General features: G+C 58.6%; 1 protein-coding gene across 2 annotated transcripts; it reads left to right on the top strand.

The window, feature by feature from the left end:
- The first annotated feature begins 3,294 nt into the window (after positions 1–3,294).
- LOC142406450 (1-phosphatidylinositol 4,5-bisphosphate phosphodiesterase gamma-1-like) lies at positions 3,295–23,212 on the top strand. Of its 2 annotated transcripts, XM_075495378.1 has the most exons (32): positions 3,295–4,216; positions 10,285–10,434; positions 10,544–10,637; positions 10,758–10,805; positions 11,439–11,523; positions 11,658–11,738; positions 11,830–11,864; positions 12,807–12,879; positions 12,992–13,093; positions 13,173–13,291; positions 13,392–13,477; positions 13,672–13,792; positions 13,908–14,076; positions 14,359–14,478; positions 14,691–14,798; positions 14,951–15,138; positions 15,343–15,543; positions 15,683–15,802; positions 16,123–16,306; positions 16,624–16,701; positions 17,774–17,877; positions 18,098–18,194; positions 18,500–18,566; positions 19,018–19,181; positions 19,304–19,400; positions 19,522–19,746; positions 20,060–20,208; positions 20,997–21,111; positions 21,350–21,511; positions 21,723–21,811; positions 21,934–22,118; positions 22,196–23,212. In XM_075495378.1, exons 1-32 carry the CDS (start codon positions 3,997–3,999, stop codon positions 22,245–22,247), a joined length of 3,888 nt encoding a protein of 1,295 aa, XP_075351493.1. In that variant the 5' UTR covers positions 3,295–3,996; the 3' UTR covers positions 22,248–23,212. The 2 variants fall into 2 exon arrangements, with proteins under 2 accessions (XP_075351493.1, XP_075351492.1); XM_075495377.1 differs by having other exon boundaries at positions 21,723–22,118.
- The last annotated feature ends 650 nt before the right edge of the window (positions 23,213–23,862 follow it).

The raw sequence follows: 23,862 nt of genomic DNA on the forward strand, positions 1-23,862 counted from the left end.
ACCATGGAAAGCCGCAGAGGAAATTAAACTTGCTTGAGTCCTCCCGGGATCAATTTTTCCTGCCATACACATAAATTGCACCTGCTGAAGCTCCTCTGTGTTTTGGTGCGGGTTTATTGGCACCTCTTGATGGAGCTTTACTCTTGCAAAACGAAGGTCTTTTGGTGCATTCATGGCTCCTCCTTGAGTACAGCTCTGCCCTCCCGGCGTCGGCACTGGCAGCTCCATGATGTCCCAACACCTCCTCTGACCTGCACAGATGGGGTTTTTATGAGGGATACATGGATTTTGGGTGCTCAGCATCACCAGTTTGGGAGGCCCCCCCCACTACCCTTGGAGTCCACGTGCGGGCAAGCAGGGAGGCTCCAGTTCCTCTACCCCTTCCAGCCTCCGTAGGGTGCTTTGCTTTGGTAATGGCTTGCTTACAGCTTTGCTCTGGAGAAGCTAAAATTAAAACAGTGACTCCATTGCAGACTGAAAACAGAGCATTCCTTCTCCGCCCGCGTGCTTTGGATGGACATCAGAAGCCAAACCCAGGCTGTTAAATCCCCTGTGTAAAAACAATCTTCTATTCTGATCCTCAGCCCACCGCGGCTCGCTGTGGTCGGGATGTTCAGTTCCCAGACTTGCGTTCAGGGGGCTCCAAAATGGGATTTGCCTGGAAATGGAAAACATAAACACAAGAAGCCAGTATCTCTGCAGCTTATTGCCTTAGACAAAAGCTTATTCTGCTCCAGAGAAGGCGGAAAACAGAAGTTAATTCATGGATAAAGAAAAAAAAAACCCTTCAGGATCTCATTTTCACCCAATATGTCCCCTAATTCTTTGGGAAAGGGGAGTTTTGCAGTCAGCAAATGCAACGATGGAGAACTCTTCCTGCTCTCCAATCAGCCAAGGCCCTTAGTGTGGGACCAACCCTCATGGGGGTAAAAGCCTAAATGCCCCAGTCCTCGCTGAGCCACTGCCAGGTGGTGCAAAGCTGCTCCCCGGATGTCCAGCCCCACTGGACATCATAGAATGACAGAATGGTTTGGGTTGGAAGGGACCTTTGAAGGTCATTGAGTCCAACGCCCCTGCCATGGGCAGGGACATCTCCCACTAGATCAGGGTGCTCAAAGCCCCATCCAACCTGACCTTGAACACTTCCAACGATGGAGCATCCACAACTTCTCTGGGCAACCTGGTCCAGCTTCTCACCACCCTCATCGTAAAACATTTCCTTACGTCCTATCTATACCTACCCTGTGCCAGTTTAAAACCATTACCTTTTGTCCAGTCCCTACAGGCCCTGCTAAAAACTCTGTCGCCATCTTTCTTATCAGCCCCCTTTAAGCACTGAAAGGCCACAAGAAGGTCTCCCCGGAGCCTTCTCTTCTCCAGGCTGAACAACCCCAACTCTCTCAGCCTTTCTCCATAGCAGAGGGGTTCCAGCCCTCGGACCATTTTTGTGGTCCTGCTCTGGACCAGCTCTAATGAGTTCATGTCTGTCTGGACGCAGTGCTCCAGGGGGGTCTCACCAGAGGAGAGTAGAGGGGCAGAATCCCCTCCCTCGACCTGCTGGCCAGGCTGCTCTGGATGCAGCCCAGGATACAGTTGGCTTTCTGGGCTGCAAGCTCACATTGCCAGCTCATGTCCAATTCTTCATCCACCAGTACCCCCAGGTCCCTCTCCTCAGGGCTACTCTCAATCCATCCATCTCCCAGTCTGTACTGATACTAGGGATTGCCTCGATCCTGGTGCAGGACCTTGCACTTGGCCTCATTGAACTTCATGAGGTTCTCACAGGCCAAGTCCTGCCAGGGCTGCCAAAATCTCCATCCCTGCAATGGCAATTGGAGACAGCACCGGCAAAACCTGGTGAGATGGTGCTTTACTTCAAAGTACCAGTGCCACCATTGTATTTTTGGAGGGGTGAAGGTACAAACTGCTTTAATTTGCAGCCCCTTGAGCACACATGTGAGCATCAAGATGTGTCGGCCACCTCATGCCATGACACTGGGGACCCCAGTGGTTTCCAGTGGGTCCACACGTGCCACCACCATAGGGGCCATCGCTGCTCCTCAGCTCTTGTTGCTGCAATTTGGATGGGTACGCACGCGGATGGGACGTTTCTTCTGACTCTAAATCCTCCTCAACGCTGGGACACGTCCCTTGCTTGGTGGCCAACGCTGAGCTGTTCCTGCTTTGCCACAGGGCTCTGGGCTCCTCTGGGATGAGAAGATCAGATATGGCTGGGGTAGAGGGAGGGGAAAGGCGATGTTTCCAGCAAGATGAGAGTTAAAATAAAGATAAGACGACTTCTCCATGGAGGAGAGAAATTAGTGGCTCCCATAAGCAGGGAGTGAACCTGCAAGCCAGGAGGATCTTGGCAGCCTCTGGGGAAGGAATAAGGATTTTGGAGGGCTCAGACCAACTCTAAACATGTCCCATATTTAATGAGTAAAATGGTTTTTCAGGGATTTTAGGCATTAAATGCTCTGCACACCTCCCTGTTCATGGCAGATCCTGTGTCCTCTCTCCCACCACGGCTGGTGGCAAGCCCTGGCTCTGCTGAGCCTCCATCACCAGCACCCCCAGGTGCCTGAGCCTCCATCACCAGGACCCCAATATGCTCCAGGATTCTCAGAGTCCCAGCACCCCAAGAGCCCCTCATGGTCCTAATCCTCAAAGCGTGGGGCTGGGAAGGAAGCCCCTGCCCACCCCCTGCACCCCTGGTCCTGCCTTGCACCCCTGCCTCCCCCAAATCCCTGCACAAAGCATCTGCCCCCATAGCACCAGAGGGTCTTTGCCCATCCAGCACCCATCAAAGGGACAAATCAGAGGCTGTGACACCAAGCCCTGTCCCCTGCCACCTTTCCCCCTCTCTCCGGCTGTGTTTCTTTTCCCCCACTGCAGTCCCCAGCCCCTTTCTTCCCATATATTTGAGGCAGGACAAAACTCATAACAGCGGTGGCTCCGGTCCCGGTCACTCATGAGGCTTCAGTCCCAGATCAGCATCACGGCGGAGACAGCCAGGAGCTAAAGCCACAGCAGCCGCTTTCCTTATCTTTAACCCTTTTTTGCCAAACAACCACATTTCCACCCGGGCAAACCCATCCCCGTCCCGGGGTGCCCCCCAGCCGGCAGCAGGGCCTGGGGCACCCCCACAAAGCCAGTCCCCATCTTGAGTTCCTCTAGATGTCACCCTCAACCGTCTTTTCCCCGGCTCGGATTTTCCTTTCTCCAAGATCCTGCATTTTTTTTTTTTTTTTTTTTTAAATTCCTTTCTGATCTCTTTCCGGCCATGTGTGATTGCAGTTTCCTCTGGGCGTCCATTTCATCAGCCCGAAATTAAGGAGCGGAGGAGAGGGGCGGCGGGCAGACAGCAGGAGCCACCCCCCCCCTCAACCCACCACCACCCCAACCCCGCATCCCGCATCCCACCCCGCCGGGACCCCCGCTGCTCCCTGGGCTGGCCGAGCACCCCTCGGCACCCCATCGCCGCACCCCTCTCCCAACCCCGGCCCCCCTTGGCCCGGAGGCCGGGGGGGGGGATCTGCCACCTCAACGCAGGCACCATCAGTTTTGGGGTGACTTTGCTTTTTTTTTTTGGCTGGGTTTCCCCCCCCCACGCCACCTTCTTCACCCGCAAAAGTGCCCCCACCATCCGGCAGTGGCTTGATGGTTTTTCTCCCCACTGGCTCAGAACCGCAAGGCCATCGCTGCTGGCGCTGCCCATCTTCTCCCACCACCACTGGATGCCAACGCCGGGGCCGGATTCAGCCTCGGCGAGAAGGTCACGGTACCTCCAGCCCACCCTTTTCCTCCCCACCGCTGCCGAGTCTGACTCTGTGCCACGGCCGTGGTGCGGCAGAGGAGACGTCGGCCATAGAGGAAACCCGTGCCCAGGGCGACTGGAGAAAATCCCCGGGGAGGTTTCGGCTATTTTGTTCGTCCTCTCCTGCATGAGACAACCCTGGCTCTGCGGCTCCGCCGGGCGATGGCCGTGCAGTGAAGATGTCCGTGGCCAGGCTCAACAGCGTCAATGGCTTTCTGGAGGACGGCAGGATGGAGGCAGGGGACATGGGCAGGATCCTCCGCTGCCTGGAGATGGGCACCGTCCTCACCTTGTTCTATCAGAAGAAGTCACAGAGGCCGGAGCGAAGGACCTTCCAGGTGAAGCTGGAGACCCGCCAGATCATCTGGAGCCGGACACCCGAGAAGGTGGAAGGGGACAGTGAGTATCAGTGGCAGCGGCACTGGGGGCTGGGGATGTGCCGGTGGGGTGCCTGGCCGCGGTGGGGTCCCTGGCCGTGGGGTGCTTGGCCGTGGTGGGATGACTGCCCACGGTGGGGTGCCTGGCCGTGGTGTTCCTGGTCATGGTGGGATGTCCTGCTGCGGTGGGATTGCCTGGTTGTGGGGTGCCTGGCTGTAGTGGGATGCCCTAGTGTGGTGGGGTGACTGGCCGTGGGGTGCCCAGCCATGACGGGGTGCCTGGCAGTGGGGTGCCTGCCCGTGGTGGTGTGCCCTGCTGTGGTGAGGTGCCTGGCTGCAGTGGTACGCCTGGCCACAGGGGGGTGGCTGGCTGTGGTAGGGTGCCTGCTGCAGCGGGGTGCTTGGGCATAGTGGGGCACCTGGCTGCAATGGGGTGCCTGGCCATGGCGGTCTGCCCAGCCACAGTGGGATGCCCGGCTTTGGTGGGACGCCTGGCCATGGTGGGGTGCCTGGCCATGATGGGCTGCCTGGTCATGGTAGGGTGCCCGGCTGCGGTGGGGTGCCTGGAAATAGTGAGGTGCCTGGCTAGGGTGGGGTGCCAGGCCACAATGGGGTGCCCGGCCATAGTGGGGTGCCTGGCCGCAGTGGGGTGCCCAGCTGCAGTGGGATGTCTGACCGTGGTGGGATGGCCGGCCACAGTGGGGTGCCCGGCTACGGTGGGTAGCCTGGTCATAGTGGGGTCCTGGCCATATTTGGGTGCCCTACCACGGTAGGGTCTCTGGCCATGGTGGGGTGCCTGGATGCAGTGGGGTGCCCTGCCATGGTGGGATGCCCTACCATGGTGGGATGCCCAGCCATGTTGGGATGCCCTACCATGGTGGGATGCCCTATGGTGGTGGGGTGCCCTGCCTTGGTGGCCATGGTAGGATGCCCAGAGATATAAATGGATGAGCTGCTGGGCTGAGCAGCCCTCACCTCCTCCATCCCAGCTCACGAGGTCCATAAGTTGCCGTGGGGCTCAAGCTGCTGCCATTTCATCCCTGGGGTTTTATACCCTCCCTGGCAAGGAGGTAAAGGAGCCGGCCACCACCTTGCCTGCTCATGGTGCTTTTAACCTCAAAAATGGGGTGCTCAGGCTTCCGGGGCAGGCAGCAGCATGGGGTGGAGCGTGATGGTGGCTCCATGAGAGGACTTGGCCAGCTGGGCTCTGCCCCACATGCATTAATGACGTCAATGGAAAGTTTGGACTGGTGGCACTGGCATCTGGCACAGGAGATGCTCCCACTGGAGCATCCATGAAAATCACCCTTACTTGTGGATTCACTGGTGGCTCGTAGGCTGTTGGGGCATACTCCCACCACAGAGCATCAGTGGGGCTCCATGCCTTGGCGCTTGTTAGCTGGTTGCTCATCACCTCAAGGCTTGCACCTCCTCTTAAATTGAGCTAAAAAGAGCCAATGGATGAAAACGCGGGGTTGGGGTGACATGGAGCTATAGCATCGCCTCATCCCACATCCCCATGTGGGGAGGAACCCAGTTTTGGGGTATCATTTCACCTGGACAATGGCAAAGCCCATCCTGGAGGTTTGGGACATGAGAGGTGCCTTTTTCCTGGGGGAGGGCTCAGAGGGTGTCATTAAAAATCACCAATCACTCACCCAAAAATCACCACCTGCTGCTAATTTTGCACGAGACAGAGCAAAATCCCCAGGAAGGTTCAGATCCCACTTGGAGGGGCCAACCCTGAGCCGGACTGCCAGCCATGGTGAGACTTTGAGCCGGGAATGAGGGTGGCACGGGAAGGAGACGAGCATCGGCATGAGCAGGATCCGTGCTTGTCCGGACCTACTGGGTGCAGGAGAGGATTTGTGGGAGGAGGAAGGATGGGCGAGGGGAGGAAAGGCACCCATTTTTGGAGAGGTGGTTTTGGTCCTTATGGGGAAGAGCTCACTCTCCGCTCACAGAAATAAAGCGTTTCCAGCTCCTTGCTTTTTTTCGGGACCACCACGCATCACCAGGTCAGGGTCTCAGGTCGCTCCCGATGCCCTGCCTCAGTTTTCCCACTGGTGCCTTGGGATCTGGTTTCTCCCATGCGACAGCCCAACCCCCCCCCGCCCTGGGAATGAGCGGGCATCCTCCAAGGTCATCCAGAAAGGGGGAAAAAAAAGGAAAATCCCTCTGGAAATGGTACAATCCTGCCATCCAACACCACCACCCACTTTCCCCAGCCCTCGATGGGAGCAATCCCAGTCTTGGTGCTGGGCTGGAGCATCTTTACCCCCTGGTCCAGCCCTGCTCCATACTCTCATGTCCTCCCACTTGCCGTGATTTTATGGAAGCAGCAGGATCTCCCGTTCATCCCTGGGGTCTCGCTCCCACCCCACGCCCGACCTCACGCCTGCCCGGGCCATTTTAAATCCCCCCTTCAACCAGGCACCCTGCTTGCAGGGGGATTAGCGGGGACGACCGACAGCACTGATGTCTCTGTTACAGACTGGCAGGGCCAGGATACGGATCCTGGCTCTCCCCGAGACGCCCTGCACCATGAAGCTAATTACACGCTTCGTTAAGCAGCCGATGGACGCGTGTCCATGCTGATGGGGTCGCCTGTAGCATCGCCTCCAAAATTAACCTCATCCCGCAGGGTTTCCAGCTCATTGCCCTCGGCAGACCCCGGTCCCCAGTGCAAGGATGAAATCTAGCGGAAAACAGCCCGAAAGGGATCTTTACAAGAAATTAAAAGAAATAAGGGTGAGGGCAGCTTGGCAAACCCAGGAGCATTTCAGAGGGGTGGCTTGCCACGACGACAGCTAATTGGGATCACACCTCCAGCCTCGCTAACGCCAAATAATTAGAATTAGGACCGTTTGGGGAGGAGAAATTCCAGATGGGGTTTAACGCCACTGGACCAGGAGGAAATCTTTTATTTCAGGTTTTAAATCAGCTTCACAACACCGCAGGGAGCCCTGGGGGATGCGGTCGCCCAATTCCCCATGTACAGAAGGGTCTGAGCTGCCACGTGTCCTGCAAGAAGAGGTGACTGAGGCGAACATGAGGGAATGTGGCTTGTGCCACCGTAGCTCTGTCCAGGCCAGCAGGATTTCCCAGCACAACCATTCCCTCCGACTGCTTTGCTTTGCTTTGCTCCGCTCCTAATGTATTAAGAAAACTCCCAGGCTGTCAGCATCCCTAAAAGCCACCGGGCAGACCCTGGTCCTACATCATCTTCTCACCATACCTATATTTAAAACCTTCTTTGCACCACACTGCTCACTTTGCATTAGAAGAGAAAAGGGATTTTTGCAGCTGAAACCGACTTCCAGAGTGTTTTAATCACCCGGGACCCCTGAGACAATGCAGGGAGGAGTTTGGAGACATAGTTCTGACATGATCGCTGCAAATCCGCTGCAGATGTGGTTTCCAGGAAGCCACCGGCCGCGTTGCATTGTGCAGCCCCGCGCCGCTCCCTCTTCCCTCGGCTCATCGTGGGGCTGGGCTATTTACCCTGCGGAGAAGGACTTGGGGTACTGGTGGATGAAAAACTGGACACGAGCCAGCAATGTGCACTCGCAGCCCAGAAAGCCAAACGTCTCCTGGGCTGCATCCAAAGCAGCGTGGCCAGCAGGGCGAGGGAGGGGATTCTGCCCCTTCTACTCCGCTCTGGTGAGACCCCCCTGGAGCACTGCGTCCAGCTCTGGGGTCCCCAGCACAAGACAGACATGGACCTGTTGGAGCGGGTCCAGAGGAGGCCACGGAAATGGTCCGAGGGCTGGAACCCCTCTGCTATGGAGAAAGGCTGAGAGAGCTGGGGTTGTTCAGCCTGGAGAAGAGAAGGCTCCGGGGAGACCTTCTTGTGGCCTTTCAGTACTTAAAGGGGGCTGATAAGAAAGATGGGGACGGACTGTAGCGACAGGATAAGGGGCAACAGTTTTAAATTAAAGAAGGGTAAATTCAGACTAGAGATAAGGAAGAAATTTTTTACAATGATGGTGGTGAAACCCTGGCCCAGATTGCCCGGAGAAGTTGTGGATGCCCCATCCCTGGAAACATTCAAGGTCAGGTTGGACGGGGCTCTGAGCAACCTGCTCAAGTTGAAGATGTCCCTGCTCATGGCAGGGGGGGATGGACTAGATGACCTTTGAAGGTCCCTTCTCATCCAAACCATTTGATGCTTCTATGATTATTGGCAGCACCCAGGGGTTTGGGTCCAAGGCCAGATCCTAGCAGCACTGAATCAGGGGGATGGCTGCGTTGCAACTTGTTGGTGGAGACCCGGTAGCCGCCAGCTTCTCACCCCTCTCCAGTGCCGTGTGCATGGGCACGTTTGGGGATGAGCAGCTGGTTTTTAACCTATAAACCCATTTTTACCCCCAAATATCTGCCTGTTTATACCAAAATGGGTTTGCTCCGAGCCATGGGGGCTGCACGGAGACAGCAACAGGGTTTCATTTCTTGAGATCTTGTCCCAAAACAAAGCACATGCAGGGGTGCAGACCTTCTGTGTATCACGTGTGCTAAAATCCCACCCCAATCCGTGAAATTTGGCTTGTGGTCATCCGGCAAGGGAAGGCTGGATAAAGCCTCCAGTGTTTTCCGGAGCTTTTCTGCCAAGAAAAACTATTCTGCACCTCTTTTCTTGCTTAATAAGCCCAATTTCTCCCCCATCCCTTATTCCTCCCCGTGCTTGGCTTTTATTTATCCCCTTTGGATTAGGCTGAGAGTTTCTGTCGAGGCACCAGCACGCCTGCACCCTTCCCCACTGCCGCATCGGAAACGCGGCTGGGCTGGAAATTCTCCGGGAAATGACCCATTTCCTCGGCAGGACAATACCCCGGCACGGTGGTCTGGCCGCCCTCGGCCGCACAAAGCCCTTTCCGGTGCCGGCGCCTCAGCCCCAGAGGGCAAAACTACGCAGGGGTGATGCTCATGGTATCGAGAATAACTTTGGGTATTATTACTAATATCATCATATTATTTTTCTCCTCCTGGTGGGACGTGTCCACTTGGCAAAACCAGGGGTTGGAAATCTCCCCCGGCGGCATAGCGGTGAGGAAGATCACGGTCCGGAAACCCAGCCCTCCTGCCGCCGGCAGGGCTTTATATAGCGAGATAATGAGAGAGCAGCACGGCAGGAAAGAAACGCCCTGTGGTCCGGGCTGCCAGGGCTCCAAATTGCCACCTTTGGGCAGATGTCTTCAATTAAAAGATGAGCTCAGCCTGCCCCGGAGCAGGGTCTGTCTTGGGGAGGAGAAGGCAGGGGAGAGGTGGCTGGAGATGTGCTGGTTGGGATGGGGCAGGCTGAGTCTGGAGGATATGTGGCACCCACAAAGCCAGGAAACCGGTGGGCAGCACTGTGGGGATGCCACATCCTGGGGACACGGGTCCCTGGAGGACACACAGGAGCGAGGTGCCATCACACACCTGGGGGCAGTGCTGCAGGGACGCCCCGTCCTGAGGACATGGCTCCCTGGAGGACACGTGGCCATTGCACCCATGGTGCTGTGACACAGCTGCAACACTGCTGCAGGGACACCCTGTCCTAGGGATGCAATTCCCTTGAGGACACATGGCCATGGCACCCATGATGCTGTCACGCAGCTACAGCAGTGCAGTGGGGACATCCTGTCCTGGGGACACGGTTCCCTGGAGGACATATGGCCATGGCACCCATAGTGCTGTCACGCAGCTGCTGCAGGGACACCCAGTCCTGGGGACATGGTTCCCTGAAGAACACATGGGCCTGGCACCCATAATGCCATCATGCACCAACAGGCAGTGCCATGGGGACACCTTGTCCTGGGGACACAGCTCCCTGAAGGACATGCAAAGCCATGGTGCCATCGCACTAGCGGACATGTCGCTGCAGGGCTGCGGTGACATATCTCCCTGGAGGACATATGGCCACGGCACCCCCATGCCATCACACACCCATGGGCAGTGTCATGGGGACACCCCATCCTGGGGACAAGGCTCCCCAGAGGGCATGTGGTCTCCTGGCAGCCCCACCTCCTGCAGCCTCCCCAAGCCCCGTACATGGGTCCACGGTGACAGGATGTCAGGGGACTGTCCCATGTCCCTCTCTCCCCGCAGTCGACATTCGGGAGATCAAGGAGATCCGCCTGGGGAAGAACTCGCGAGACTTCGAGCGCTACCCCGAGGACGCTCGCAAGCTCGACTTCACCATGTGCTTCATCATCCTCTACGGGATGGACTTCAGGCTGCGGACTCTCAGCGTGGCAGGTGCGTGGGCTCCCTTCCCACTCCCCCCCGCCACCCTTGGGCTCTCACCCCCTCCCTAGCATCCCATTTCCCCCATCCCGGCCTCACTACCCTCCTCTTCCTCCTCCAGCTTTCTGTGAGGAGGACATCAACCTGTGGATAACAGGCCTCAACTGGCTGGTGGCGGACACCCAGAAAGCCCAGACCCCGCTGCAGATTGAGAGGTGAGTCCCTCCATCTGGGGGTCCCATTTCCCAGTCCCTGTCTGGGGATCTGGGGGACAAACCCCCCCTGGGTTTGGTCCCCCCTGGGGCTGAGCACCGTGTCCATCCCTTCCTTCCCAGGTGGCTGCGTAAACAGTTTGATGGGATGGACCGGTCACGGGAAGGCAGGTGAGCGCTGGCATAGTCACATGCTGGGAAGCGGCCGGTGGGTTTGGCTGGACAGGGCCGTATCCCCCCAGTTGCATCCCAGATCTGGAGGCTGAGCCAGGCTGGGAGTGGGGTTTGTGGGGCAAGGTAGTACCAGGTTAGCTGGGGTTCTTGAAGGCACCAAAAATCAGAGACTCAAGTGCAAGTCCCCTCCTTGCTGCTGTAGGGACCATGGGGACCCCAATGCCCCCATCCCCGCTGCTGCACTTCCACCCGTGCCAGGAGGGACTGGATCATTAACGCAGCCATAAACATCTTCCCAAGTCAGGAAAAACCCCAAATCAAGTGAATTTGGACTTAAAATGATTATGGTGATGGGCATCACCTCCAGATGGGATGATGGCTTAGAGCACCCAATTGGTTCTTGGACGAGCTCCCTCTCCTCTACCCTTTGCTCACGCTTGTGCCAGCCCCCCTGTAGTTGGGGGTCCTATGCCACTGCAGGGATCCACAGCCCGGTAGGGTGGGAGCCCCATGCCAGAGACCATGCTGGCACCAGAATTTGGGGTGGGACCCTCAATGTCGGGAGATGAGACCCATCCGGGTGTTGTCCATCTCTGGCCGGTGTCCTGATGCCGGCTCACCCTCCTGCAGCATCACGGTGAAGGACCTGAAGGCCATGCTGCCCCAGGTGAACTACCGCGTCCCCAACATGAGGTTCCTGCGGGACAAGCTCGTGGTAAGGACCCCCCAGGCACCCCAACTATGCAGGGAGAGGGTCTTCAAGGCACCCCACAGCCAGGCTGGAGCCAGCCTCGGTGTCACTGGCTCTGGTCGGGTGGCCTTGCTCTCATGCAGCACCCTCTCTGGCAGGAGGTGGAAGCCAGGAATGAGATGACTTTCTCCCACTTCATCCAGTTCTACAAAAACCTGATGTTTGATGCACAGAAGTCGGTAAGAACCAATGCTTGTCCTCCCAAGCATCCCCCTCCTGGTGCACTGTGTCCCTGGCCAGCTAATCCCGGTCCCCTCCTTTGCCTTGCAGGTCATCGAGCAGCTGGAGCTCTCCTTCCCCTTGCGGTGAGTACCCAGGAGCCCCGTGGCTCCCATCCCGGCCAAGCCTCCGAAGGTTGGGTCCATCGGGTGGGCAATCCAGCCGGGCTGCGGGGCAGAGCCGGGGGAGAGCAGAGGGTCCGGGTGGTGTGCGTGGCCCCAGAGCATGTCCCAGTGTCGGGGCAGGTTTGGGGTGGAGGGGATGGTGGGGATGGCAAGGGTGGTCTGCGGGGCGGGGATGGGAGCAGGGATGGGAGCGGGGGTGAGCAGGGATGGGAGCGAGGATGGGAGCAGGGATGAGCAGGGATAGGAGTGGAGATGGGAGCAGGGATAGCAACAGGGATGAGAGCAGGAATAAGTAGGGATGGGAGCAGGGATGAGCAGAGATGGGAGTGGAGAGAGGAGCGGGGATGGGAGCAGCGATGAGTAGGGATGGGAGCAGCGATGAGTAGGGATGGGAGCGGGGATGGAAGTGGGGATGGGAGCAGGGATGACAGCAGGATGGGAGAGGGGATGGGAGCAGGGATGAGCAGGGGTGCGAGCGGGGATGGGAGCAGGAATGTGAGGGGGGATGTGAGGAGGGATGTGAGCAGGGGTGGGAGTAGGGATAGGAGCAGGGATGTGAGTAGGGATGGGTGCCGGGATGTAGGGACATGTCGCCCTGCCCTCCTCTCCATATCCTCGGGCAACGCTGCACACTCCAGCTGTGTGCCCGCCTCTCCCAAGTCACAGGGTGACACTGGGAGTGTTTGCTCTAGCAGCACCCAACAGCTCGAGCTGCCCCTTGCACCCCCATGGCCTGTTCTTTTCCCGAGCCCCTTGCCAGCTGCTGCTGCTGGCAGGAATGGGGCAGGAGTGGGGGGCATCGGGGGGCTGAGCTGCAGGTGGACACTGGTGGCCTCGACTCCTCCATGGGGTCTACCCCAACTCCTGCTCCCAGTCCTCGCTGATGGCCGCTCCGTGTCCCAGGAACGTGGACCGCCCTGAGCTGTGCCAAGTCTCCCTTTACGACTTCCAGAAGTTCCTGCTGCACGACCAGAAGGTGGGTGCTCTTAGAGACCTCTGCAGCATCCCTCTCAGCCCCAACCTCGGGCACCCCCATGGGATGCCCCAGCGCAGTTTCCCCCATAACGGCATCCTCGTTTGCACCACAGGAACCCTGGGCCAGCGACGTGGGCATGGTGCGGGACTACATGTGCACCTACCTCAAGGAGGGCTCCAGCGAGGCGGCAGACCCCTCCTTCCAGCTGGACGAGGTGGGTGGCCCCATGTGGCACCCACCCAGGGGTGTTTCTCCAGCCCCAGCAGGCTCTGACCTCTCTGTTTCCCCTCTAGTTCCTCACGTACCTGTTCTCCAAGGAGAACATGGTGATGGATGCCAAGTATGAGCGCGTGGTGCCCGAGGAGATGAACCACCCCCTGTCCCAGTACTGGATCTCCTCCTCCCACAACACGTAAGGACATAGTGACCTCTCCTCAGGGACCTCCATGAGCATCCCATCACCCCAGCTGGGGCAGCCCTGGCTGCTGATGGTCCCTCTTGCTCCTCTGCAGGTACCTGACCGGGGACCAGTTCTCCAGCGAGTCCTCCCTGGAGGCGTACGCCCGCTGCCTGCGCATGGGCTGCCGCTGCATCGAGTGTGAGTCCCCCCAGCAGCCTGCAGTGATGCTCAGTCCCCCCCGGCACCCCATGGTCCATCAGACAGACTGTCCTCTGCACCCATCCCATGGCACTGAGTGGGAGGTCTTCCATGTCCTTTGGGGGCCCAAAAACGTGGTCCCTGGTGCACAGTCAGTGACTGGCATGCATTAACTGAGGTGTCTCCCCACTCAGTGGACTGCTGGGATGGCCCAGACGATCTCCCCATCATCTACCATGGCCACACGCTCACCTCCAAGATCAAGTTCCTGGACGTGCTGCACACCATCAAGGAGCATGCATTTGTCACCTCCGAGTAAGCCCCAGCCCCCTAACGACACCCCAATTCTAGGACAGGCAGGCAATCCCTGCCCAAATTCCCCTCTCCTTCACCTTCGTCCCAAGCCACCATTCCCACCTGCTTCCTCCAGGTTCCCCATCATCCTCTCCATCGAAGACCACTGCAGCATCGTCCAGCAGAGGAACATGGCCTCTCACTTCAAGAAGGTCTTTGGGGACATGCTACTCACTAAGCCGGTGGACATCAATGCCGACGAGCTGCCCTCACCCACCCAGCTCAAGAAGAAGATCCTAATCAAGGTGTGGAGCGGGCACCACCCTAGAGCCTCTCTTTGCAGGAGGGACAAGGACCACGTTGGGCTGGGAGGGATGGGGATTATCCCAAATCCTGGGACTCAAGTGATATCGCTCTGTGCACAAGTAGGACATCTCTCCAATGTCCTACTGCAAAAGATGGTCAAGAGGAACAGGGGGTGGTGGAGAGGTACCTGCAGGAGCCCGAGCATGGCCTGAGGGCTGGGAGCTCAGTGTGATGGGGACACCGTGCCCACCACTGAGCTCCCCTCCCTGGGCTGTCCCCAGCACAAGAAGCTGGTCGAAGGGAACCTGTACGAGGAAGTCTCCACCGCCAGTTACTCGGAGAACGACATCAGCAACTCCATCAAGAACGGCATCCTCTACCTCGAAGACCCCATCGACCATGTAAGGGGCTCCCTGCCAATGGCAGCCAGGGGCCAAGTGGGGTCTGTCAGACAGGGATGAGCACTGGGGTTTGGGTTGGGCACGGGGCATGGGCTCTCCTAGACCATTGCAATGCTGTGGGGGACAGGAGGGGGCAGAAACAGGGGTCTCTAAGCCCCATCCCTCCATGCCATCATCCTCCCCACCCTGGTGATGCTCTTCCTCCCTTCCAGACCTGGAGCCCCCATTATTTTGTCTTGACGAGCAACAAGATCTACTACTCAGAGGAGACATCCCGCTACCAGTTCAACGAGGATGAGGAGGAGGTGGAGCAGAAGGAGGTGCATGAGGGGCAGGATGCATCCACAGGGCAGGGGGCTTTAGGGAGGAGTCCGTGGGGAGGGAGAGAGGGTGGCAATGGCCTGGTTGATGCTGATGGCTGGCAAGAATGCTGACCCTGGGGCATCTCTCCCATTTTGGGGTGAACTCGCAGGAGTTCAACAACAACGAGCTGCACTTCACGGAGAAGTGGTTTCATGGGAAGCTGGGAGGTGGCCGCGACGGGCGGCAAATTGCTGAGAAGCTGCTGCACGAGTACTGCACCGAGACGGGCGGCAAGGATGGCACCTTCCTGGTGCGCGAGAGTGAGACCTTCGTGGGTGACTACACGCTCTCCTTCTGGTAGGAGCCCCAGGGGGGAGGCAGGATCCCACCCTCCCCGAGCCAGGCGTCGGCCCTCCAGCTGATCCTTGGTTTGGTGGCTGGAATGGTGTTTTTGGGGGGAAACACCACCTTTTTGCACAGCACATGGACCCCCAAGCGCGGGATGGTGGGGACATGGACCTGAATTGACTCACCCCTGCCTTCCCCCCACCACCGTGGCAGGAGGTCCAGCCGGGTGCAGCACTGCCGGATCCACTCACGGCAGGAGGCCGGCGCCACCAAGTTCTACCTGACGGACAACCTCGTCTTCGACAGCCTCTACAGCCTCATCTGCCACTACCGTGAGGTGCCGCTCCGCTGCAACGAGTTCGAGATGCGCCTCACCGACCCCGTCCCCCAACCCAATGCCCACGAGAGCAAAGAGTGAGGATGGTTCCCATCCCCATCCCCTTGGTCCCCTGGGTCCACCAGCCTCCTCCATCCCTCGTGTCAGGTCTTGGGTGCCCCCCGGCATGCGGGGATGCCAGCACCAGCCCACCGCCTCTGTTCTCTGCCTGGCCAGGTGGTACCACGCCAGCTTGACGCGCCTGCAGGCTGAGCACATGCTGATGCGGGTCCCGCGGGACGGAGCCTTCCTGGTGCGCAAGCGCAGTGAACCCAACTCCTATGCCATCTCCTTCCGGTGAGTGCGGCCATCTCGGCACCCTGAAGCCGGTCGGGCTTGGCCATGGTGCCCACATTGCCATCCAAGCTGAGAACTGCCCATCTCATGTCTGCTGTGACTCCGTGCCCGGCAGTGGGGGTTTGCTTTGGGTCAGCAGGGTGAGACGGGGGGACACAAGATGCTGTCATGGGGAGGCTGTGGTGATGGGAAAGACACATCCTCAGGGCGGTCACCCCGGTGGCATCCCTGCCTAGGCAGGGCATCGCCTCCTGCCCGTCCCCATCATGGAGCCAAGGTCCGGCCACACCTCATGGCCGCCCTGGCTCTCTTGGCCCCAGGGCGGAGGGGAAGATCAAGCACTGCCGCATCCAGCAGGAAGGTCGACTCTTCATGCTGGGCAGCTCGGCCGAGTTCGAGAGCCTCGTGGACCTCGTCAGCTACTACGAGAAGCACCCACTCTACCGCAAGATGAAGCTGCGCTACCCCATCAATGAGGAGACCCTGGAGAAGATGGGCACCACCGTGAGTGCTCCGGGCAGTGGGGATGGTGGGGATGGGGGCTCTGTGCCACAGGCAACCAAGCTCCGTCCCTAGCTCCACCATGGTTGGAAGGGCTCCTCCAGGCTCTTGGTTGAAGCCCAACGGGAACCAGCCAAGCTCGTTCCACAGCCAATGCCCACGGTTATAACTCCACTGTAATTCACTTCCAACGAGTTGCAAAGGAATATTAGGTCCCTCTCAACATCCCCTGGATCACCTGTGGTGGCCCAGCTCCCACCACATCCCCTTGTAGCCCCTGCCTGCATCCAGGTGACCCACTCAGGTGTCTTTCTTTGCAGGAGCTGGACTATGGAGCCTTGTATGAGGTGCGGACCCCCCACTTCTACGTAGAGGCCAACAAGATGCCAATGGCCAGGGTAAGGGGCTGAGCTGGTGTCCCTGGGAGATGGAGGGTGGTGGGACATGGCGATTCTAGTGCTGGGGCTCCTGGGCAGTGTCCCCCCAGACCCACCACACCTCCCACTACCGACCTGAGAAGTGGTGATGTTTTGCTGCATTTTTATGACCTTTGAGTGATGCTGGAGCTGGTGGGACCTTTCCGCCTCCCCGTCATTTGGGGACAGTCCGAGTTCCAGCAACAGCATTGTAATGGCGTGGTGGGCGAGGTCTGGAGAGATCCCAGCCTGAAGCAAGGACCTGGCACAAGTTTGCCCCAACAGTGAGGAAACACCCATGGATCCCTTTGCACTAGGCAACCCCAAAAGAGCAGGTTTAGGGTCAGTTCCCAGGTGGTGCTGCCTCCATCCTTGGAGGTGTTTGGGACAGGGCTGGTCTTGGAGTGACCCATCTAGTCTCAGAGCTGGTCCAGTCTCCATCCTCAGAGGTTTCTCAGACCAGGTTGGTCTCAGAGTTGACCCCGTCTCCATCCTCAGAGGTTTTTGGGACTCGGCTGGTTTTGGAGCTGACCCAATCTCCATCCTCAGAAGTTTTTGGGACCAGGCTGGTCTTGGAGCTTACCCTGGAGGAGGCTGGACTGGACCCTAAGGTTCCTTCCCTGTGATCCTACGATGCCATGGTCCAACACTGCTGTGCCTTAAAGGTCCCGTTGCAGCAGAGCAGCTCTCAGGCTAAGACCAGACACGGCAAAGCTTAACCCAAATAGTTTTTTTCCAGGGAGTGTGGGACTATCAGGGGATTAACCCCTTCAGTGCACCAGGAGAAACCATTGGGGGACCCAGAAGAGGAACCCGCTTTGCACTGAATGTGGTGGTCCTACAGGACCACGGGCACCCTGCAGCCCTCCTGTCCCCTCTAACATGTCTGACTGCTGGCATGGGCAATTTGGGGGCATCACTTGGGGTGTCAGACCCTCAGGAGCCCCCATGCTCCACCATGAGAGCTTGAGGAGCTAAGCTGAGTGGGGCATGCTGCCTGCCAGTGTCCCTGGGTGCTGGGTGGTGACACGTGTCCCTCTCCCCGGTCGTCCAGTGCACAGTGAAGGCTCTCTACGACTACAAAGCACAACGGGAGGACGAGCTGTCGTTCTGCAAGCAGGCCATCATCCACAATGTCGACAAGCAGGACGGCGGCTGGTGAGGGCAGTTGGGTGGCCCCCGGGTGGGCATCACTGTGGGTGGGAGGTGGAGGGGACGCCCCGGGTTTTCCCGTGGGTTGTCCTGTGGTGGGTTTTAACTGCCTCCTTTTCTGTCCCCCCACCCCTTCTCCGACCACCCCCTGACATTGCATGCAGCATGAACACCCCTGTCCCACCCCAAATCGATCCACTTGCCTTGATCCTCTCACCCCTTGCAGGTGGCGGGGGGACTACGGGGGCAAGAAGCAACTGTGGTTCCCAGCCAACTACGTGGAGGAGATCGTCAGCATGCAAGCACAGGAGCAGGATGAGGCCGTGAGTGCCCTGTCCCCATGCACCTGGGACCAAGGCTGCCTGAGATGCTCCCAGCCCCGCTCCAGTCCAGACCCTTATGCGGAGGCTGAAGGATGCTCCTGGCCACACGCCAACCCAGACCCTTATCCAGAGGCTAGGAGATGCTCAACCGTGGAGCAGAGCATGCCGAGAGGGTGTTTTTTCTCTGCTTTTGCTCAGACTTGGCCAATTCAGAGGGCTGGAGGGAGGGTTCCAAACAGAGCAGGCACTGGGCTCAGTCCCACACAGCCGCCCCTCACCGCCCCCTCTTCCTTCCTCTCTTGCAGTCGTCAGAAAACAGCCCCCTGGGGAACTTCTTGAAGGGCTTTATCGACGTGCCGTCCTGCCACGTAGGTGAGTGTCCCCACCACGTCCCCACCGCGGCTGTGGGAGCTCACTGGTATGGCGTGCACCCCGTGCTGAAGCTCAGTGCCGTGAGCTGAGGCTCCCCAAACTCATCATGCAATTGCCAGCCCGGCTCATGCTTGGCACAACGTACCGGGGAGCAACACGGGGCTGGGTTCAGAGGAACTTGGCTGATTTTGGGGGTTTTGGAGGAATTTAGAAGTCTAGATGGTTTGGGGGATATTTACCCCTGGCTGAAAGGAAAATGCATTTCAGCATGGAAAGCTGAAACCATTCATTAGAAAAATGGGACCCTCACAAGAAGAGGACCCCAACAGCTGGTGGGGTGCCAGGGGGGCTGGTGGGGGCCTGGGAGCGGGACCGCTGAGGTTTCATTTGCTCCACAGAGCCATCCGTTGGGAATGTCTTCGAGTAAAGCCCCCCTCTGATGTCCTTATAGTTATCTCCAAAGACGGGAGGAGCTCCAAACCATTTGTCTTCACCATCCATTCCCAGCAGATGTCCCACGCAGCCCAGTCACTGGACGTGGCCGCAGACACGCAGGAGGAACTCAGCGAGTGGGTGGCCAAGATCCGAGAGGCCACGCAGAACGCCGATGCCAGGGTGAGGGGCACCAGGGTGCAGAGGATGGGGGTGGACAGTCCCATCCCCAAGCGGATGATCCCCAGCATCTCCAAAGGAGAAGCCTGGGGGAAGACTTTCAGCTCCTGTTTTCCCTTGTGCAGATGCAAGAGGGGAAGATCATGGAGCGGAGGAAGAAGATTGCGCTGGAGCTCTCCGAGCTGGTTGTGTATTGCCGCCCGGTGCCGTTCGATGAGGACAGTAAGAGCTGCAGAAGGGGGGTGATGGGATGAGCATGGGAAGAGATGGGTAGGGGGAACCAAGTGGTTGTGGTGGGCCAACTCCCCATGTCCTCCACTGATGGCCACCTTGGTGCTTTCAGAGATTGGCACGGACAAGGCATGCTACCGGGACATGTCCTCCTTCCCGGAGACCAAGGCAGAGAAGTATGCCAACCGCAGCAAGGGCAAGAAGTTCCTGCAGTACAACCGGCGCCAGCTCAGCCGCATCTACCCCAAAGGGCAGCGCCTGGACTCCTCCAACTACGACCCGTTGCCCATGTGGATCTGTGGCAGCCAGCTTGTGGCCCTCAACTTCCAGACGCCTGGTAAATCCTGCTGCTGGGGTCGCTGCTGGGCTCATCCCCACAGGTCACCCCAAAATCCCCATCCCTGGTGGCTCTGCCCTGGGTCCTATTGCTGGAGGTGGTTTGGATGATCTCTCCAACCTTTGCCCTCATCCTGATGGGGACATCTCCATGCAATTCTTGGGTGCTTCATGCAAAACCCAGCTGCGTCCCTTCTCCAACCAGGGTTGGGGGCTCTTAGCAGGGGGTTTGCCAGGACAGGACCTGCTGCCCAGGGACCTCCGGGAGTCCCTGAGCCCCGCAGCTCAAAGCTGCTCTGTCCCCACGACCGCAGACAAGCCAATGCAGCTGAACCAGGCGCTCTTCATGCTCGGCGGCCGCAGCGGCTACGTCCTGCAGCCTGACATCATGAGGGACGAGACATTCGACCCCTTCGACAAGAATAGCCTGAAGATTGTGGAGCCCATCACAGTGCAGCTGCAGGCAAGTGGGCGAGGACAGCAAGTCCACCCTGAGGTGGTCACCATCAAGATGGGGGCTTGCTTCTTCCTCTATTTTGGGTCAACTGGGAGTGGTTTTTACATGTTTCAGCCCCATATTTGCTCCATGGAGATCATTACCCCATGATCTCTTTAGTTTGTTGGTCTTTCTCCACTTGCAGCATCATTTTTCCAAGGGGAGAACCCCAAAATTGCACAGAGCTGAGCCCAACCTGAGCAGGAGCAAGGTGGAGGGTAAAGTAGCTAAAAAAAGCCCAGAAGCACCTTACCCAACCCTTGGGTAATTTTGGTGTTAGAGCTGGGATGGGTGGGTTTGTAGGCACCTGAGTCTTGAGCGTGACATGAATCCAGCAAAGATTTTGTAAATAATTTGGTGGATACACCTAAAATCAAGCTAAAACCAATCCAAGATCATAAATAAGGTGTGGTGTGGCTAATTATGGCCATGAAGCTTTTGGCAAGCCCAAAACACCCAGAATTTTTTATGCTGAGGGTGGTGAGACACTGGCCCAGGTTGCCCAGAGAGGTGGTGGATGCCCCATCCCTGGAAACATCCAAGGTCAGGTTGGATGGGGCTCTGAGCAACTTGGTCGAGTTGAAGATGTCCCTGCTCATTGCAGGGGGGGTTGGACTAGATGGTCTTTAAAGGTCCCTTCCAACCCAAACCATTCTATCATTCTATGATTCTAAAACAGCCAAGCCATGGGGTTGCCCCGGAGAGTCGTTCCTCATCTGACGTAGCCAGACCTCACCCCCTTCTTCCTCCTGCAGATCCTCGGTGCCCGGCACCTACCCAAGAACGGGAGGAGCATCGTGTGCCCCTTCGTGGAGGTGGAGGTGTGCGGCTCCGAGTACGACAACAGCAAGAACAAGACGGACGTCGTAGGTGAGGATCCATGCGGGTGATGTTCCCACCCAGCCCCTGCGCCCTGGGGACAGGCGGGGATGCCAGGACAACCCTAGCTGTGCCCTTTGGGGTCCTCTTGGACATGTGAGTGATGGGGCTGGGTTTTGTGGAGGAGTGAAGAGGACAGACATCTCCCACTAACGTGCTGGTGCCATGCTGGTGATGTCCATGTGTCTAGCCCCGCTCTGACCCTCCCCGCTCTCTCCTCGCCCCCTAGCCGACAACGGCTTCAACCCCGTCTGGCTCTTCAAGCAGTTCGTCTTCGACATCAACAACCCCGAGTTCGCCTTCCTCCGCTTTGTGGTGTACGAGGAGGACATGTTCAGCGACCCCAACTTCTTGGCACAAGCCACCTTCCCCGTCAAGGGCCTCAAAACAGGTATGGTCCTTCCATCCGCACCACCGCCATCATCATCATCATCATAGAATCGTGGAGTCATAGAATGGTTTGGGTTGTAAGGGACCTTTAAAGGTCATCTAGTCCAACCCCCCTGCAATCATCATAATCATCATCTTCTTGGGGATCTGGCCATGGCAAGGGGCTCGGACCCTGCCATGGGGCTGAGCTTGTGTCATGGTGTTGTGTCCAGGCTACCGGTCAGTGCCGTTGAAGAACAGCTACACTGAGGACCTGGAGCTCGCCGCCCTCCTTATCCACATCGAGATCGTCAATGCCAAGGCAGGTGGCCCGGGCGGCTCAGGGAACCCCATGCCTCAGTTTCCCCAGCTGGAGCAGGGGGGGAACAGCACCCTGGGGTGTCCTGTCCACCCTACCAGCCCCATACCCTTTTGTTGGAGCAGGAGGAAGATGAGGAGAACCTCTACTCATCCATCCAGCAGCTACGGGACCGTGCCAGTGAGCTCTCCAGCCAGGTCTCCAGCTACGAGCGCACCAACGGCTGTGACTCTCGCTACCAGCAGCGCCTCGACGAGTTACGGGCAGCACAGGAGCGGCTCATGGAGCTCACCGAAGTCCGCAACCGCAAGTGAGTGTCCCCTCCCTGTGCCTTGAGGAGGTCCCTTTCAGGAGGGTCCCTAAGGCCACCACCTTGCTCCCCACAAGGTTGATGGAGAAGAAGAAGAGGGACCGGCAAATGGTCACCAAACGCAGCTGAGCTGGATGGACATGAGCCTGCCAGCCCGCTGCGGACCCCCCCTGCCACCTCCTCTCCTGCTGCAAAGGGAGGTGGGGTGGCCAGATCTGGACCCCTCCCATGCCCAGGGCTGGGTGATAGCGGTGTGACAAATCTGGGGACAAAAGGGGACTTCGGGTAGCTCTGCCTGTGACATTTCGCCATCGGGGCGAGGCAGGAGGTGGGATGCTCTGGCATAAATCCAAGGCACCTCCGGCTTCGTCCCACGTTCCCTGGGGCTGGTGGCCGCATCCCTGTCCCCACGGGGTGGTCACTGCAGCTCCTCTTCACCCCACGTCCTCCATGTCCCACCACCCCATGGCAGGGAGGGGCAATGAGCCCCACAACCAATGGGGAAACTGAGGCACGGGTGCCCAGCTGGCCCAGGATGGGGCAGGACCGGCCACCTCCATCCTGGGGAGAGGGGACAGGACCGGCTGGCAGTGAGGCACCAGGATGGGGATGCAGGGGACACTTTTGGGGGGGGGTAGGGGGGCATTTTGCTCCCCCCGCTATAAATATCTGTATTTTCTTCTTTTATCCAGCGTGTACATACGGCACGGGGAGGGGGGGTCTGTACCAGCCTCAGTATTAGGGCACGGGGTGGGACCCCAAAATGTCCGGAGATGCCCCTGGGACGGGCACGAGGGAGCAGGGGACCAGGTCTGGGGGTGCCCCACAGGGCAGGGTGGCCGGTGACAGGGTGCCCCAAACAGGCACCGAGCAGACACAGGCACCAAGGTGGCCCCAGAGGGGACAGGGACGTCCCTGAGGTGACATCAGCATTGGCACCAAACCCTGGGGACAGGGACAGATCCTGCCGGTAAAGCTAACGGAGGTGGTGCCTGGCGGGACGGTGGCTGGGGACATCTGGGGGTGTCCAGCAGGATCGGGGTGTCCCGGTGGGCGGATCTGTGTATTCTTTGTACGAAAATAAATCTATTTAGCCAATATTTATACCCCGTCGCTGTGGTCTGGTCCCCCCCTGCTCTGCCCACAGCGCCAATGTCCCTGGGGTGGGTGATGTCCCCAGGGCGGTGGCTCGGTGGTCCTGCACCCCTGAGCTCAGTGTGTCACCCTTGTCCCCATGACGTGTCCCAGCGGCGGTGGGGACACCGGGGCAGCGTGTGGTTTTGTGGATGAGATGTGTGTGCTGTGGCGGGCAGGGCCACCCGGGGAGGGGACATGGGACACAGGGCACAGGGCCAGGGGGACACAGGCCAGCGGACACAGGCTACGAGGCAGAGAGCCAAGGGGACACAGGGCACAGGGGTGCGGGGACACAGGGACAATGGACACAGCACCATGGGGATGCAGGACACGGGGTCATAGGGACACAGGGCCATTGGGACAGAGGGTCCTGGGGACACAGGGCTATGGGGACATGGGACACAGGGTCATGGGGACACAGGGCTATGGGGATGTAGGGTCACAGGGCCATGGGGACGCAGGGCTATGGGGACACAGCTATGGGGATGCAGGAACTATGGGGACACAGGGCCATGGGGACACACAGCTACGGGGGCACAGGAACTACGGGGACACAGGGACACACAGCTATGGGGACACACAGCTATGGGGATGCAGGAACTATAGG

The sequence above is a fragment of the Mycteria americana genome, chromosome 2, assembly GCF_035582795.1.
Source record: "Mycteria americana isolate JAX WOST 10 ecotype Jacksonville Zoo and Gardens chromosome 2, USCA_MyAme_1.0, whole genome shotgun sequence".
Classification (NCBI taxonomy): Eukaryota; Metazoa; Chordata; class Aves; order Ciconiiformes; family Ciconiidae; genus Mycteria; species Mycteria americana.

Excerpts from the sequence above, each read along its gene's own strand:
- LOC142406450 (XM_075495377.1), top strand. The coding sequence starts at position 3,997 with ATGTCCGTGGCCAGGCTCAACAGCGTCAATGGCTTTCTGGAGGACGGC. Across the intron at positions 10,638-10,757 it reads ACCCCGCTGCAGATTGAGAG|GTGGCTGCGTAAACAGTTTG; the intron begins GTGAGTCCCTCC and ends CTTCCTTCCCAG. Across the intron at positions 18,195-18,499 it reads CACAGGAGCAGGATGAGGCC|TCGTCAGAAAACAGCCCCCT; the intron begins GTGAGTGCCCTG and ends CCTCTCTTGCAG.